The following is a 15,707-nucleotide window of genomic DNA, read 5'->3' as shown; positions in this document are numbered from 1 at the left end:
CCCTGGTGTCTAGTGGGCTTTTCTGCCCCCCCCCAAGGAGCAGAAACGGACAGAAAGACGACCAATCTGCCCCCAGGGGGGGCAGAAAAGTATTCTAAATAATTAGGCCGCAAAGGAAGCGACCCTTGCCCAAGGGGTCGCTTCCTACATAAAGAAAAAGACATCCCTGGTGTCTAGTGGGCGTTTCTGCCCCCCCTGGGGGCAGAAACGCGCAGAAAGCGGACCGATCTGCCCCCAGGGGGGGCAGAAAAGACTTCAAATTATTTGGCCCCCCAAGGAAGCGACCCTTGCCTAAGGGGTCGCTTCCTACATAGCATAAACGACATCCCTGGTGTCTAGTGGGCTTTTCTGCCCCCCCTGGGGGCAGAAACGCGCAGAAAGCGGACCGATCTGCCCCCAGGGGGGGCAGAAAAGACTTCCACAAATTTTGCCCCCAAGGAAGCGACCCTTGCCCAAGGGGTCGCTTCCTACATAGTAAAAACGACATCCCTGGTGTCTAGTGGGCTTTTCTGCCCCCCCTGGGGGCAGAAACGCGCAGAAAGCGGACCGATCTGCCCCCAGGGGGGGCAGAAAAGACTTCCACAAATTTTGCCCCCAAGGAAGCGACCCTTGCCCAAGGGGTCGCTTCCTACATAGTAAAAACGACATCCCTGGTGTCTAGTGGGCTTTTCTGCCCCCCCTGGGGGCAGAAACGCGCAGAAAGTGGGCCGATCTGCCCCCAGGGGGGGCAGAAAAGACTTTGCCAATTTTTCATCCCCAAGGAAGCGACCCTTGCCTAAGGGGTCGCTTCCCAAACTCAAAATACAAAATCCCTGGTGTCTAGTGGGGCATCCCTACTCCACGATCGCGACGCTGTGCGCGATCGTGGAGCAGGAATGCCCTGTTTTGAGACATCGGGGGAGAGGAAATACTCTTTCCTCTCCCCCGATGCCTCAATACTACAGATTTCACCGCCGCGGCCCCCACCAGACGACAAACACCTACCTCTGCTCCCCTTGGACGCGCTGGAAGAAATGGATTCCAGCGCGTCCAACGCTTCCTGATGACGCCGGCGCGCGCTGTGCGCGCTGACGTCATCAGAAAGCGTGGGGGGGCTCGGGGGGGGTCGGGGGTGGCAGCGGAAGCTCTTCCGCTGCCACCCCCGTAAAGGGGGGCAAGATCGAGGCACAAGGGGGGGAGCGCCAGCGCTTCCCCCGGGGGCTGTCCTCATGACGGAACGGTTCCGTCATGAGCACAGCCCAACCGATGCTCATGACGGAACCGTTCCGTCATGAGCATCGAAGGGGTTAATTGCGATTATTAAGGAATCGGAATTAAAGAATCGCTATTGCCAATGCATGTAGGAAAAATATGGCAATTCATACAAATTCCTTAATTGCGACTCACAAATTGCGAATCGCAATTAAAGAATTGATTCCCATTCATTCCTATGGGCCAAGAGGCCCATTGGAATGAATGGTAATTGCATGCGCAATTTGCGAGTACCCAATAGCTACTCGCAAATTGCGCATGTAAATTCAAGGGTGCAAGGGTTCCAAAAGGATACCCAGTTGCACCCCTAAAGTTACAATTTAACCACATGTTGTGCACACACATGCCCCAAGGGCATGTGTGTGTGTAACATGTGACTTTGAAAAATGCACTTTAGTGCATTTTTCAAACAAATCGCAAATTCCAATCAACATTAGATTGGTGGTAATTTGCTATTCATAATAGCAAAATCTCAAAATTCTATTAGTATAATGCATTGCATTTAAGGAATCGCAATTTGTGATTCCTTAAATGCAAAAGCAATTTAAGCAATTGCAAATTTAGCGATTCCTTAAATTGCAATTTTTGCATTTGGGATGATGCATCCCAAATGCAAAAATACCGGTCGCAATCTGCGAATCTGCCTGTTTGCAACCGGTTCTTCGGTTGATGCATGGGGCCCTTGGATACAAGATAGATACTACTGATCAAGGTGCTTGGCCAATACCCAAGAGAGGACTTGGCCTAACGGCTATGGCGCTCGTCCTCGGACTTGGGGAACTGGGTTTGAGTCTCGGTAATGACGCTAAGCATCCTGTGATTCTGGGCAAATCACTTAATCTCCCTGTGCCTAATAAAAAATTACGTGTGTCCTCATGTAACGTAACTGGTGCTATGTAAAGCGCTCTGATACCTGATTGGATTCGGGTCAAGTTTGCGCTATATAAAACTCTGCAAAAAAAAAAAAAAGAGTTAAGAGGGACATAGCACCGAAAAAAGAGATGGAGTGCATATAAATATAGGTAAATGTGATGAGGCAAAAGACAAATTAGAGAGGGTAGTAAGGCCCAAGCTGAATGTGAGAGAGAAGAAGTAGAAGAAAGGTTTCAGAGGAGAATGAGGCAAAATATTCATGTGAGAGGAGAATGAGCTGCACAGGAGATTCAAACCAGGTGAAAGCAGCATGAGATAGGGGAGTGAGGTACAAAAAGGGAAAAGGGCAAATATTCAAGGCAGATGAGAGGAGGTTGGGACACATAAGAGATTTAGCAGATGTAACAGGGTACAAATACACAACATGGATGAGTGAGAAGAGGCCCCAAGATTTATGAGAAATTGGGAGACACAGCAACTGTATGAGAGAGAAGACAAGGTACAAGCTGGATCGGAGAAGGGTAGCAAACTGCAAATCCGATGAGAGGGTTGATCAAGGCATCTAATGGATGAGTGAGGGGGCAATACACAAAATGGATGAGAGAAGTAAACATGTCTGATCATAGAGAAGAGAATATTGAAATGATGTAGGGAACCAGTACACATGATTTTTTCCAATCTGTTTTATTGAGCAATTTGCCCCATGAGAACATGATAAAACTTGGAACGTTAACATCAAGGGCACAAGATTTTTGGGAGAGGAGACCATATATTAAGAATTGTAAAAAAAAAATCAAAAGAGCAGGCCTTTTCCATCTATGCACCCATGATCTGGAACAACAGCCACAAATCCATCAGGAACACCTCAATGCTGCTCCAAATTAGTAAAGAGTTGCAGACTCACAGTTTTAAAGGACACTACATCATAATACATTAATTGTCAACAACCAAGCTTCCTCTCTTGTTACTTTATGCTAGTGTTTGATTATTTATAATGCACCACTCACTTTTGGCTTGGCTCACACTATAGATATACCATATAAATGCATGCATAAGAAAGGGGTGTTAGGTGACCAGGGCATATGATCGGTAAAAACATGGACTGTGCAAGAACAACTTGATGGATGAGGGTGCTGAATGAGGCACTAGCCAGATGGACGAAATTAGGGTAAAAGCTGGATGGAAGATGAGACTGAGGCATACCAACCTTGTATGAGAGGAATACAGTGGATGGGAGATGAATGCAAGGGAAAATCCTGGTGAGAGATGTGAGCAAAAAACAATACCAACAGACGTAAGAACTATAGCACAAGGTAGGTGAGAGAGCATTGGTGTGCACGATGCTTATGACAAGAGACAAAGAAACAATATGTGTCTGCAACATAATGAAAACAAAAGACGAATGACCACTGGATTGGGACGTATGATAAATAATAAAAGAAAAGAAAAACATAATAGGATTGACATGAAGCAAGACACAACATGGATGAAGAAGGAAACATGTCAGATTGGATACGACAATAACAAAGCCTCAGGATAGATGAGAGAGGGATTAGAGCACACTGCAGATCTGAGAGAGAAAAGGCTGATATGACATAAATGAAATAGTTCAGCAAAGCAAATTATTGATGACAGAGTAAAGTAAGGCAGATGTGTGGGCAGCATAACGAGCACCTTATGGAATTTCCCGATTCCTCTCTGGCCCACCAGGATCAACGAGGAATTGCACTCAATCATGCATGTTTTTACCAAACGTAAAATATAATTGTAGGTATGTTTCCAAAGTCCCAAAACTTCCTTTCCAAACAAAGCTGGAGATAGGGTCTATGAAGTGTCCAAAATATTGAAGCTAATGTATAGGTTTAAGCAAGAAACCCTATACACATGCATTCTTGCATTTCTTTCCTTATTTCTGGAGATACATAAAAACACATATTCAGCCTCTTGTTACCCAGATGTGCTCCTGTGTATGGCTGGACAGAAAATGACCATATTTTACAAAGTTTACTCTAAATGTTCAGTTGGGTTTCCTCCCATTACAGTTTGTCCGATAGAGGACTGCCACCCATTGACAGATTCCTTAAGGTGGCAGATGTTGAAGATATATTTTTTCTCTCTCTCCCATAGTGCAGGAGACATATACATGACTTCAACTTCGCCTAATTCGATCCATGTACAGTATCCATGTACAGCACCCAGTCAAAAGCTCATGGCTCTTTGAACCTACTGAAAGCCCATGCATGTCTGTTACCTGCATACTCCCGAATCTTAGTGGGGTACATGTGTTCATCAACATTTTTCCAAGACCTACTCGTACACAAAATATTAATGTTCTGTTTTATCTCCTTGCCTGCTTGGCTTGTCAATATAAAGGAGGTCAACCAACCACTGAATATTCCGTTATGGTACTAAGCTGTTGCAAGATTTATAGTATTAATAACTTTTCCTATGGCTTAGGTTTTGACATTTGCAGCCATGGGACACATATATTAAGCTGCATTTTGGCTTCAGTTGGTTCTGAAATGATGCATTCACTGAATCCTTGAATTCCTTGAATTTGTCTTTATTGTTTGATTACTTAAAATCATGACAATTAAAACGAGTACTTCCTGTATACAAAAGAGTTAAAAAGCTGATCTTTGATACAAAATAATTTAAAAAGGAAGCAGTGATCTTACTAAAATGTTCATTGGGGCAAGGTGTCCTTGGTGGTTAAATGTTCATAATTGTCCGCAATCATGGTTTATCTGGTGTAAAACGTAGGCTAACTAGAGCAATATCATCGTTATGGAGGGCAAAGAGAAGACGGCTGAACATTAACATTCTAAAAGGGAGAGTGAAGGAAAGTAAAATAATAGAAACAAAAGCAGCATTGGAGGATCAGCTCAGAGTGTTGTGTTACAGGTCTTGTGGTCAGCGCCGGGACACTCCTGGGAGTAGCCGTGCGCTTAACAAATACCCAGTAACATAACATAACATAACAGTGTTCAAGGGTTCGTTAGAGGCTCAGGTGACATCATGAATGTGCAGGTTGAGGCAGGAATGCTTGCAGACCTGTCATTCCGAGATATTTGGCCGTTCCTGTGGTAAATTTGGTGAACTGGATGTTGAGCATCGTGTTTTCTGGCTTCATAGCAGCTACGATGGCTTGTCGGCACAATCAAACTCCGTGTTTGTTCCAATCGCCCTGCAACAGGATCTTTCTGTCGTTAAGCAGTGCAGAACATACACAGACCACATGCTCAATTGATTCCGAGCAGTAGCCGCACCCACTGCACTTGGTGTTAGCTATTAACCGGAGCCATTATGGTAAGTGTCTTAAGAAGGGCCATTCACACATCTTCAGTGCCATACATTTTTTCTTCCATGAAAGTGTATAAGTGCTTGATAGATAGGGTGCCTCTGCCCCTGGTTTGAATTCAGAGATAACTGTCCAGGCGTGTTTTCTTTTGGAAAATTGTACCCTATCTGAGTGAAAGGACCAGAGTCGAACACTTCTTTTGATAAAATATTTTAGGGCCTGCTGGGGTGCGTTTATTCTCCAGTATTCTACTACATCAAGTGGTTTCAGAGAATGTTTAAGGTGGCGTTGGTGTTTTCGGCCGATTTGGCTGGTTGATAATTCTTGCCACAGCCTGGCCTCCAGACTACCTTCCCGGGCATTTCACAGTCGTAACACAGCTTGATGAATGTGCCGACCCCAACGCCTCGATGATCTAATAGCCCAAACTCAAGCCTTACCTGGCTAGCGATGAAGATCTAAGCAGGTGCCATACTTGCTTGAAGACTCTGGTTGTTATTTTGTTCAGTATGTTAAAGTTGGTCCCCAGCATAATATCATGATCATGTAATAGATGATTTGTGATCTTCGTTTTCATTATGTTAGGAGCAGGGTTAGGCTTGGGCCGAATTGCTGTCTCGCGAGCCTCATTAGTGCAGCCTCCAGTGACAGGGCTTTTGCCCTAACCACTTCTTTCTGTTTTGAAAAAGTTTCCTTAGAATCCATGAAATCTATAGGGGCAGATTTATGAGGCCCGTTGCGCCATCGGAACGTCACTTTTTGTGACGTTCCGTGGCGCAGAAGCCTGCGTGATATTTATCAGGCAGCACTGAGCCACTTTTTTTGGCTTAATGCTGCCTCATAAATAACAGTCCCTTTAACGCAGTGTTCTGCGTTAAAGGGGCGTGCAATGGGTGTTGCTGGGGGCGTTCCCAGCAACATCCATGGCCTTTTGACACTGCCCCAGATTTACGAGAAATCGTAAATCTGAGGCAGCGCCAAAAGCTTCCGCCTCCCCAGGGGAGGCGTAAGGGAGGCGCAACGGGGAGAAATATCTTTATTTCTCCTCGTTTTTCCTTTTTCTATGTGTGCTGCATTCTGCAGCACCCATACAAAGAGGAAAAACCTCTTGTGATTATTTTTGTACAGAAAGGTTTCCCTTCCTGTACAAAAATATTCATCTCCGCAACGCAGGCACCCTTGCACCATGGAGCAGATGTGTCTGCGTTGGCGCAGGCAGCCCATTGTGCGCCAGCGCAGGGGAAAAGGACAGGAATACGCCACATTTCATAGATACGGCGCATCCCTGCCCTTTTCTTTTGCCGTAGGGAAGCGCAGCAGGAAGGCCTGCTGCGCTTCCCTACGGCAAAACCTCATAAATCTGCCCCATAGTATTTATAGGATGACACTGCTTCCATGTTTTTGCCATGAAAAAGCCATACACTGAGTACAGCTTAATGCACGAGGACTAACTGCACCTCAAACCAGTTGATGACCCCTCCATGCCGCATACTGCTGCACTCAAGTGATGCATAGGACTCAGCACATGATGGTGCTGATAAGTTTTGCTCTCAGCACAACTGATGAAATATGACACCTGCTTTACAGTGTCATGAAAATAATAATGCAAATAAGACACAGCAAGCTACTCTGGATAACTAATTGGGAAATGGGGAATGTCTCCCCCAGCATTAAAGCCCTTAGTTTTAAAGGAATAAGGATTTTTGTTTACTATTTCCTTTTATTTTAGAGGTTTTAATCCACTTAAAATTTCCAGCGATTACATCACAGTTTCTTGTAAATTACATGGGCCCTCCTTGCGAGTTGAGAAGTGAGGTATTCCCAGGGGACTCCCAGCAATTACGAGTGGGCCGATGATACTGCTCTTGAAATGAGAGCGTCCAACTTGTTTAACCTTGGTGTGAATCTGCACCTCATAAAAGCACAAATGCAGATGGACAGGGGCAGTGGGCAGAGGATAGTCCTGTCCCCACCCCCCCTCCATCACGACAGGGGAAGGAGACTATTCTCCCTACTGAGTCCTGCCACCTACCACCACTAAAAGATCATGCTCACTCCCACCCAACACCCCAAACCCATACTGGCATTGTCAGATGTTCACCACCCAAATGGTAAATCTCTGCATTAAAGTCCCTGAAGAATCAGCCGTGAAGCACGCAGTGGACTGGGGGCCTCTTTTACAATGAATTGGTGTAGGGCAGCACTGCTAGTCTTTTTGCTGTGCTGTCCGATGCCAATTTGAAAGGGCAGGAATGCACTGTATTTATAAGATACTGTGAATTCCTGTCCTTACTGCCTGCACACAATTTAGTGCTTAGTGCCAAAGCAGGCAGCCTTGCACCATGGTACAACGGTGTCTGCGTTGTTGGCAGGATTGTTTTTGTACGGGAAGGTACACCTTCCTGTGCAAAAATAATCCATGGAGTCTTTTTCCTCTTTCTATATGTGCTGCAGAATGCAGTACACATGGAAAGAGGGAAAAAACGAGGTGAAATAAAGATATTTACCTTGTTACGCCTCCCCAGGAAAGGCGCACAGTTTTGACACATTCCCAGGTTTACAGATTCTTGAAAATCTGGGAATATCTCAAAACCCATGGGTAGTCTGTGGAAAAACCCACTGCTACGCAGTGTAAGGCAACTCAGTGACTTGTGCTTCGTTGCCTTACATCATATCTATGAGGTAATGAAAAGCCACGCAAAGTGGCTTTGTGTGGCCTTGCAGATATGGGTCTGCACTCTGTGCCTCTGGAGTGTCATAAAAAGTGACGCACCAGTAGTGCAAGGGGCTTGAAAATAAGCCCCTGGATTTGGTAGGTTATATCACCATTCCAGTCAACCTCACATGTAACTAGGGCTGGCTTTAGCACTGGTGGTGCCCGGTGCAATAAGGTTTTTTGCCCCATGACCTCCACCTCGGATTCCTCCACTGCCACCCAACAAAAGTGCCCCTCATCTCTCCATAGCCCCTCTGTCACATACATTTAATTTGTTTTAAGATGCTGGTAAAGGCTGGTAAAGGCTGGTTTCATTAATCCACTCAGCTATCCCCAAAAAATTCAGATCTATTCTTTGCAGTAGGCATATTAACCCTCTGCGCTACTTTATGGCGAGTCAAAGCTGTGTGTATACAAAAAGGCTATGGGGAAACTTCCCAGTACCTGAAGGGTTGAGAGGATCCTATGTCAGAGTATGACCTCCCAGACATTAATCTGCAAAAAATACTTCAATGAACCAGCATGTGGTCATTAGAACAGATGTCTAACTGTAAAAAAGGGGGCAAGCATCTAGTGTAAGGATACACCTAACTCAACCTGAACGGGAGGAATGAAAACACTTTTTGTTTAATTACCCTCACACACCCTAGTGGTGTCATGCTTCATCATCGGGTCACCCCGTCGCTTACAAGTTGGGGTGGGCTCAACCACAGTGTTGGGAGCTCTTATGATAAGTGAAGACCAGGGGGATTAAAGATTACAAAACCTCAGGCAGACCCCTGGTTTGCCTTTATTCTTGGGTCTGTTATGGTTGTTAAAAAATCTTTTAAAACGGGTCACTAGGAGTTTTATGGTCCTATTACCCTAGTGCCAACATGTTTCGGTCCTGGGTTGGCCGTGTAGGTCCTGGACTTTCTTCAGGGCAAAGGTTATCCCCCCTGGGAGTATAGAGATGGGAGTCCCTATCCTGTCAGTAGAGCGAGGGCAGAGTAGCTACTCCTCATGTGAATGTAACAGATAATTTATCCGTTACGTGTGATCCTCCATCCTCGTTGGGGAGGCAATATGCTTCGCATCAGGGGCGTAGCACAGGCCCCCACATCCCCTGCAGTGCGGGGGGGCCCGAGTTGCAGGGGGCCCCCTCAGCACTGTACTCACACCGGAGAGCTCCGGATTAAATCCAGAGCGGGGCCCCTCTGTGTACCTTGCAGGGGGGCCCCTTCAACTTTCATTACGCCACTGCTTCGCATAGGACCAGTAGGCTAATTTGGGTGGTCTAAGTTTAAGGTCCCACCCAGCCTCTCAAACCTATTTGGTCCCGGTCCACAAACCGAGGACCGGGACCAGGACTGAAACATGTTGGCACTAGGGTCATAGGACCATAACACTCCGAGTGATCCATTTTTAAAGATTTTTTAACAACTTGTAGGCATCGGGGTGACCAGATGATGAAGCATGACACTGCTAAGTGTTTTCCTTCCTCCCGTTCAGGTTGAGTTAGGTGTATCCTTACACTAGATACTTCCCCCCTTTTTTTTACAGTTAGATATCTGTTCTACTGGCCACATGCTGGTTCATTGGAGTATTTTTTGTAGATTAGAGTCAAAGCTGCCACTAGACAAAACTCAATTTCTCTTTCTCCAGCAGGAATATTAATCACAAGAGTTATCTTGACATTTTTATTTCTGCCTGAAAGCTGGATGCACAAGGAACTCTGCAGCAGGTGCCTTTAAATCGTATGTTATTGCTCAACACAGCGCGCCCCCTTAGGTCAATGCCCCCCTCCAGGTATACGCCCAGTGCGGCCACACCAGTCGCACTGCCCTAAACCCGGCCCTGCATGTCACCTTAATAATTCATTGAATCAATAAATCTGGCCCCAGTTTATACCTTTTGAGTTAATAGGGAGCTGGCAATGAGAACCATAATGTTCTTGGCATTGAACCTTCTCTTTGGCGGCAGAAGCATGTTTGTTAGAGACTCATGCCGTTTAGAGAGTGATGCTTTGATTAAAGTCCTAGAATTTATTACAGTCTGAGAAATAAAAACGATCGTTGAAAAATGTTCTGAAAGGAAAAACATATTTCCTATTATATTTCAGCATGTTAGCAGGTAGTGCCATGGTGTGCCAAATTAGTTTGTGTAGAAATCCCTGACACGAGGGCGTGCAAACATCACCATAGGAGGAAATAAAACTGCCTGAAACAGGGAGAGAATCACATGGGTCAAATTAATAATTGAATGCTGGGACATCGGTGCATGTTTCATAGAAAGTTACACAAAATGAAGACAGCAACTGCATATAAAATGTTATCACAATCATGTTATGGTCACCTATACTGTACATGTTTTTTGCTGTCTCTCACTACAGATGGAGTCTATATTAATAAAGCAAGACAAAGGTAAGCACAACATTATATTTCCAATGAGTTCTTCAGAAACAAATTGTCTGGTATTTTATTTTAAAGTGTATGTGTTTCTCAGGACAAATATGGTGCTGTGATCTCTGAATTGCTCTCATGACTTCCGGTGGGCAGAACAGATGCTCTTTAGAGAAAGTTAAATATAAGATTGTTTTTCACAGTTTACTATTTTGTTTAATGAATGATGTAATTTGTGCAGGGGAGTCTAGGGTCAGATTAAATAAACCTCTGAAGTGGGGTTGATTTTTCTGTGAGGTGCTGTATAGCACCGCATAGCATTCTGTAGTGGTGCGTTATTTGGGTCAATTTCATTTTGTGGATGTCAGTGCTGTTGTGTGGCAGCAAAAATCACTGCTAATATATATTCCCAGTTGTCATTAGATTATTTCACAAGTCCACTTCTGAGATAGACATCTAATTTCTTACAATGCTACTATCGAATGTTACCTCAAAGGACATCAATTATTCAAAATCAGTTTCATTCTACTTAAGAAGCAGAATTATTCGATATCAGCTTATGAAGGCGTTAAGATCAGCTAATCATGCCCTGATCACGTCACATTGCATTTATTGAGTGAAAGTAGGGGACACTCTTTTAACCATCTTGCAGTGATGAACTGCAACATTCTCCCACCTGATTTGTGACTTATCCCCAAACTTCTCCAATTTAGGAAGACTCTTAAAACCTGGCTCTTCCAGTTATAACAAGTAATGTGTTCATGTGAAGCTAGCACAGCTCTCATTGGGGGTAAGTATCATATCAGGTAGCCAATGTCTAAGAGTACATATTTTTGCTGTGGGTAATGCCATGGCAATCAATCTTTGCCAGTGTGAAGAGGTGTTATCTATGTCTGAAGTGGTCTAGAGAAGAACTTGTTTGCAAATGGGCAGAACATGCAGTCAGTGGTAGAGGTCAATGTACCCCATACTTCTTGGCAGTAATATATGAGACTGCCACAGGACTAAAGTATGTATACCACATCAGACCTCAGGCATTGCATCTCCAAGAGCCTTTTGCATTCTATAGTATGGCAAACACCCACTAACATCTCTGAAAGGTATTGAAGAAAGCAAATTTAAGTATGGCCTCCTTCAATTCTTTTGCTTGTCCACCTAATAAATATATCCATTCTGCTTTATTTCAATTGAGTGATAGTAGTTGCTAATACTACTTTGTTACTCTGTACACAGGTGTTGTGCAAAGTTCACAAATCATTGTATTGTATATCCCCAACATCATTCTTTTGTTCTTGCTATATTACATTATGTAGGAGTGCACTAGAGAAACTAATTTCATGAAGATATGAGGGCAAAGTTCTTCCTTAATGCAATGTGTCAACTGCCTAAATCCCTTCTCTGAGTTAGCAGAAAATGTAATTCAGTGTGAAATTCATTAAATGTGTTCAGTAGCCCATCCAGAAACTGTCCATCCATTGTGTTGATCCCATGTGAAGACCAACGGTGGCAGTTAAAAGTAATGCCCCTAATTATGAAACCTGAAATATTGCACTGAGATGCTATGGTGTGAATATATTTACAAACGTTCAATCTCCAGTGCACTGAGGTCCTGGGGTGTATCATTTCTCAGATCCTCAAAGAGAGAGACACACATTTCAAGGGGGATTGTCACAGTAAACTAAACCACTATGCCTGCCAAATTCTGAGCGCTCAATTAGCGCTCAATTATCATCCACATTGGAGGATCTTGATATTCAGAAGCCAAGTATGTCCATTGAGTGCTAGGAGATACAGTCCCATGTTTTGTAGTGGAGGTTCTCCTCGGATTTTGGTAGCATGTAGCCTAGCTGATCTGACCCTGGGTGTTTTGCCTGCCCATATTCAAGGATCCCGGAAGCATGTTCAGTATATAGTAAGATGTAGGCACCACCACTATTTAAACAAGACAAACTCTACCCTATAAGGGCAGCTCATGGTGGACCATCTAGAAAAGTCATTGACTGATTTAGTAATGATGCGTAATAGATTGTCAGATGTCATTCCCACTAATCCTCAGTTTCTCAGTGTGGGCAAGTACTTTTGTTTTTACTGTTGCAAAAGGCTCACTGATCTTGTGGAATCTTTGAATAAAGGTGGAATACCACCCATATCACACATAATATTATATCCTGAATGGGACGAGAAGGGGCCAATCAGAGTCATAAAGTTATACATTGATGTCCTGTTTTTTAAAAAAGGTGACAGGAAATCATCTGCTTAGAGCGTGCATTTAGAGTATCTGGGAGCAGTGCCTGCACCTTTTATAGTTTCAGTCTGGTGCATCACAGTGGATTGTATTATTAAAGCAACGAGGAAGGATTTAGACACAAAACCTCTATTGTCAATTTGGGCTGTGGGATTTGTGCACAGTAAATTCACAATAGTAATAAATCAGAGCCAATCGCTGCCACCTCAATCGTTCTGATGAATAAACTGCCCTCTCAATATGATTAGATATGTTAACTTAAATCCTGAACTTACTTTTTTGGTATTCACAGAATGCACTTACTACTTTTGGTATTCACAGAATGCACTTACTACTTTTGGTATTCACAGAATGGATTTACGACTACTAACTTTACGTCCGCACTCGAGCCGGAGCTTCCGGCCCGGAGGCGGAGCTTCCGGCCCGGAGGCGGAGCTTCCAGCCCCGAGGCGGAGCTTCCAGCTGGAGGTGGGGATTCCGGCCGGTGGCGGAGATTTAGCCATGGCCCAAATCTCCACCTCCAGGCCGGAAGCTCCGCCTCCGGGCCGGAAGCCCCGCCTCCGGGCCGGAATTTCCGGCCCGAGTGCGGACGTAAAGTTAGTAGTCGTAAATCCATTCTGTGAATACCAAAAGTAGTAAGTGCATTCTGTGAATACCAAAAGTAGTAAGTGCATTGTGTGAATACCAAAAGTAGTAAGTTTAGGATTTTGTCTTAAGTTAATTTTGTGAATCGGGCCCTAGTGCTTGGACTGCTCTTTTTAGGTCGGCAGTGTCAAGGAAGGGTTTCAGTTTCCTGAGGTAGCTCAAGTGGAATCTGGCTGAATTGGCCATCGAGTTGATGTAGTCTTGCATGTTCAAATTGCAGTCAAGGGTTATTCCCAGTGATTTTGCTAAGTCCACGAGAGTCAGTGGGCAGTCTAAGGCTGTGATAGCCTTGATCCATATCTGCATCTCGGGATTGGTTTTTGGAGGGGAAATTTTGGAGAAATTCTGTTTTCTTAGTGTTGAGTTTAAGTTGATTGGAGGTGAGCCAATGGACGGTTGATTTCAGGGCCTCATTCAGGGAGAGAATCTCCTCGAGAGAAGAGGCTTAGATGTAGAGCTGAGAGTCGTCAGCATACATATGGTAGGAGATATTCGCAGTGCGTAGCACTTCGGCAAGTGGTTCAAGGTAAAGGTTGAAGAGGGCGGGGGACAGGGTTGATCCTTGAGGGACTCTGACCTTGACCGGAGAGGGAGCAGATAGGTTGCCGTTGACCATTCTAGTACAGGGCCATCCAAACCCATCCTGTGTTTGAGATGTTCGATTAGTTTTTCGTGGTTGACTGTGTCAAAGGCCGAGGATAGATCTAGGAGGATTAGAAGGCATGTTTTCCCTTGGTCTAGGGCTTGGAGGACATCGTCGACGATGTGGAGCATGGTCGTTTCAGTACTGTGCCCGGGTCTGAATCCAGATTGGAAGTCATCGAGAAAGTGGAAGTTGTTGATGTGCTGACTTAGTTGCTGTTGTACACACTTCTCCAACACTTTGGCTAAGAGGGGGATGTTGGAGATAGGTCTGAAGTTGTCTGGGATGGCTGGATCCAGCAACAGCTTTTTCAAAATGGAGACGACTTGGCCGGCTTTCAGAGAGTCAGGAATGGAACCCTGCTGGAGCAATTATTGCAGTCCAGCTAGGAATAATGGATTGGATGACGGCCACTAGGCAGTTGGAGGGGAGCGGGTCGTTGAAATGGTTATTCGGGTTTAGGGATGATAGGATTTTAGAGACGGAGTCTTCATCATAGAGGTTGAAGTCAGTCCAGAGTGCTTGATTTTCAGGTGAAGTCTGTGGGGGCATCGCAGGAGGAGGGGGCAGGCCAGGAAGATTCTTTCGGATTGCGGACGCATCTCCTCTCATTGTTGAGGGATTCAGTGAACCAGGGGTTCCTGTCTTTGGATTGGGTTCTTTTTAGCTTTAGTGGGGCTAGGTCATCCATAATGTTCGAGATAGTTGCAGAGTAGTGATTATTTAGGTCATTCACTGTTGAGAAATGAGAGGGGGGGGAGATCAGATTTTGCAGCGAGCCTTCAGTTCATTGTGGTCCAGGTTCCTAGTGTCTCTAATCCAGCTTTTAGGAATCACTGGTTGCGGTGCCCTTATCTTGTGGGTGCCAGGTAGTAGGAATGCAATGGCATGGTGGTCAGACCAGTCGCAGGGATCTATGGAGATAAGCTTGACTGTTGATTCCTTAGAGATGATCCAGTCGAGGATGGCCCCTTTCGAGTGTGTTGGGAGTGAACAGGCTTGGTTCAGGGCTTGATCGGTCAGGAGGTCTTTGATGGCATTGACATGAGGGTCCTTGGGGTCATTCCAATGCAGGTTGAAATCACCCAATAAGATATCTTTAGAATTAGAGGAGAACTTAGCAGTAATGAGTTCCATGAGATGGTCAGTGAAGGAGTCGTTCGTGCCAGGGGGATGATAAGTGATGTGTAAATTGCACAATAGGGTGAAGTTGCAACAAATGGAGAGTGCGAGGTATTCGCAAGAGTCAGTGAAATCCGCCAGAAGTTCTGTGACACTGAGGTTCGAACGGTAGATGCAGACGATGCCTCCTCCTTTCTTGCTAGAGTGCCTGTCCAGCCTGGCAATGTTATAGCCGGGAGGGACTAAGAGGGCCAGGCAAGGTGATGAAGAATCGTTGAGCCATGATTCTGTTAGAATTGCTAAGTCAAAGTTTTTGTTCAGGATAAGTGCAGCAATGTCAACAACGTGCTTAAACGCCGATCTGCAGTTGATTAAGAGGCCAGACAGAGAGGAATCAGGGGGAGTGTCAGGAGTCAGGGTGGACAAGTGTACAGGCGCTAGGTTGCTCTTGACCACACTTCTGCTGCGGAGGGTGGCCGATCTGTTGGCGTTGATAGAGACCGTGCGGATGGCATGTCGGCTCTCATGTC

The 15,707-nt window shown here is 45.0% G+C and overlaps 1 protein-coding gene across 5 annotated transcripts in view; it reads left to right on the top strand.

Moving 5' to 3' along the window:
• LOC146785765 (phospholipid scramblase 1-like) overlaps positions 1–15,707 on the top strand; it is a 935,365-nt gene that overhangs the window by 289,920 nt on the left and 629,738 nt on the right. For all 5 annotated transcript variants that reach the window (XM_085633613.1, XM_085633616.1, XM_085633615.1 and 2 more), the window contains one exon: positions 10,513–10,543. In XM_085633613.1, coding sequence (XP_085489739.1) covers positions 10,513–10,543 — 31 coding nt within the window. The remainder of the gene's footprint in view (positions 1–10,512; positions 10,544–15,707) is intronic.

This window comes from Triturus cristatus, chromosome 11, assembly GCF_964204655.1.
Source record: "Triturus cristatus chromosome 11, aTriCri1.1, whole genome shotgun sequence".
NCBI classification, from domain to species: Eukaryota; Metazoa; Chordata; class Amphibia; order Caudata; family Salamandridae; genus Triturus; species Triturus cristatus.
Note: the sequence above shows the minus strand (reverse complement) of the source record. Positions and strands in the feature narration are given on the sequence as shown.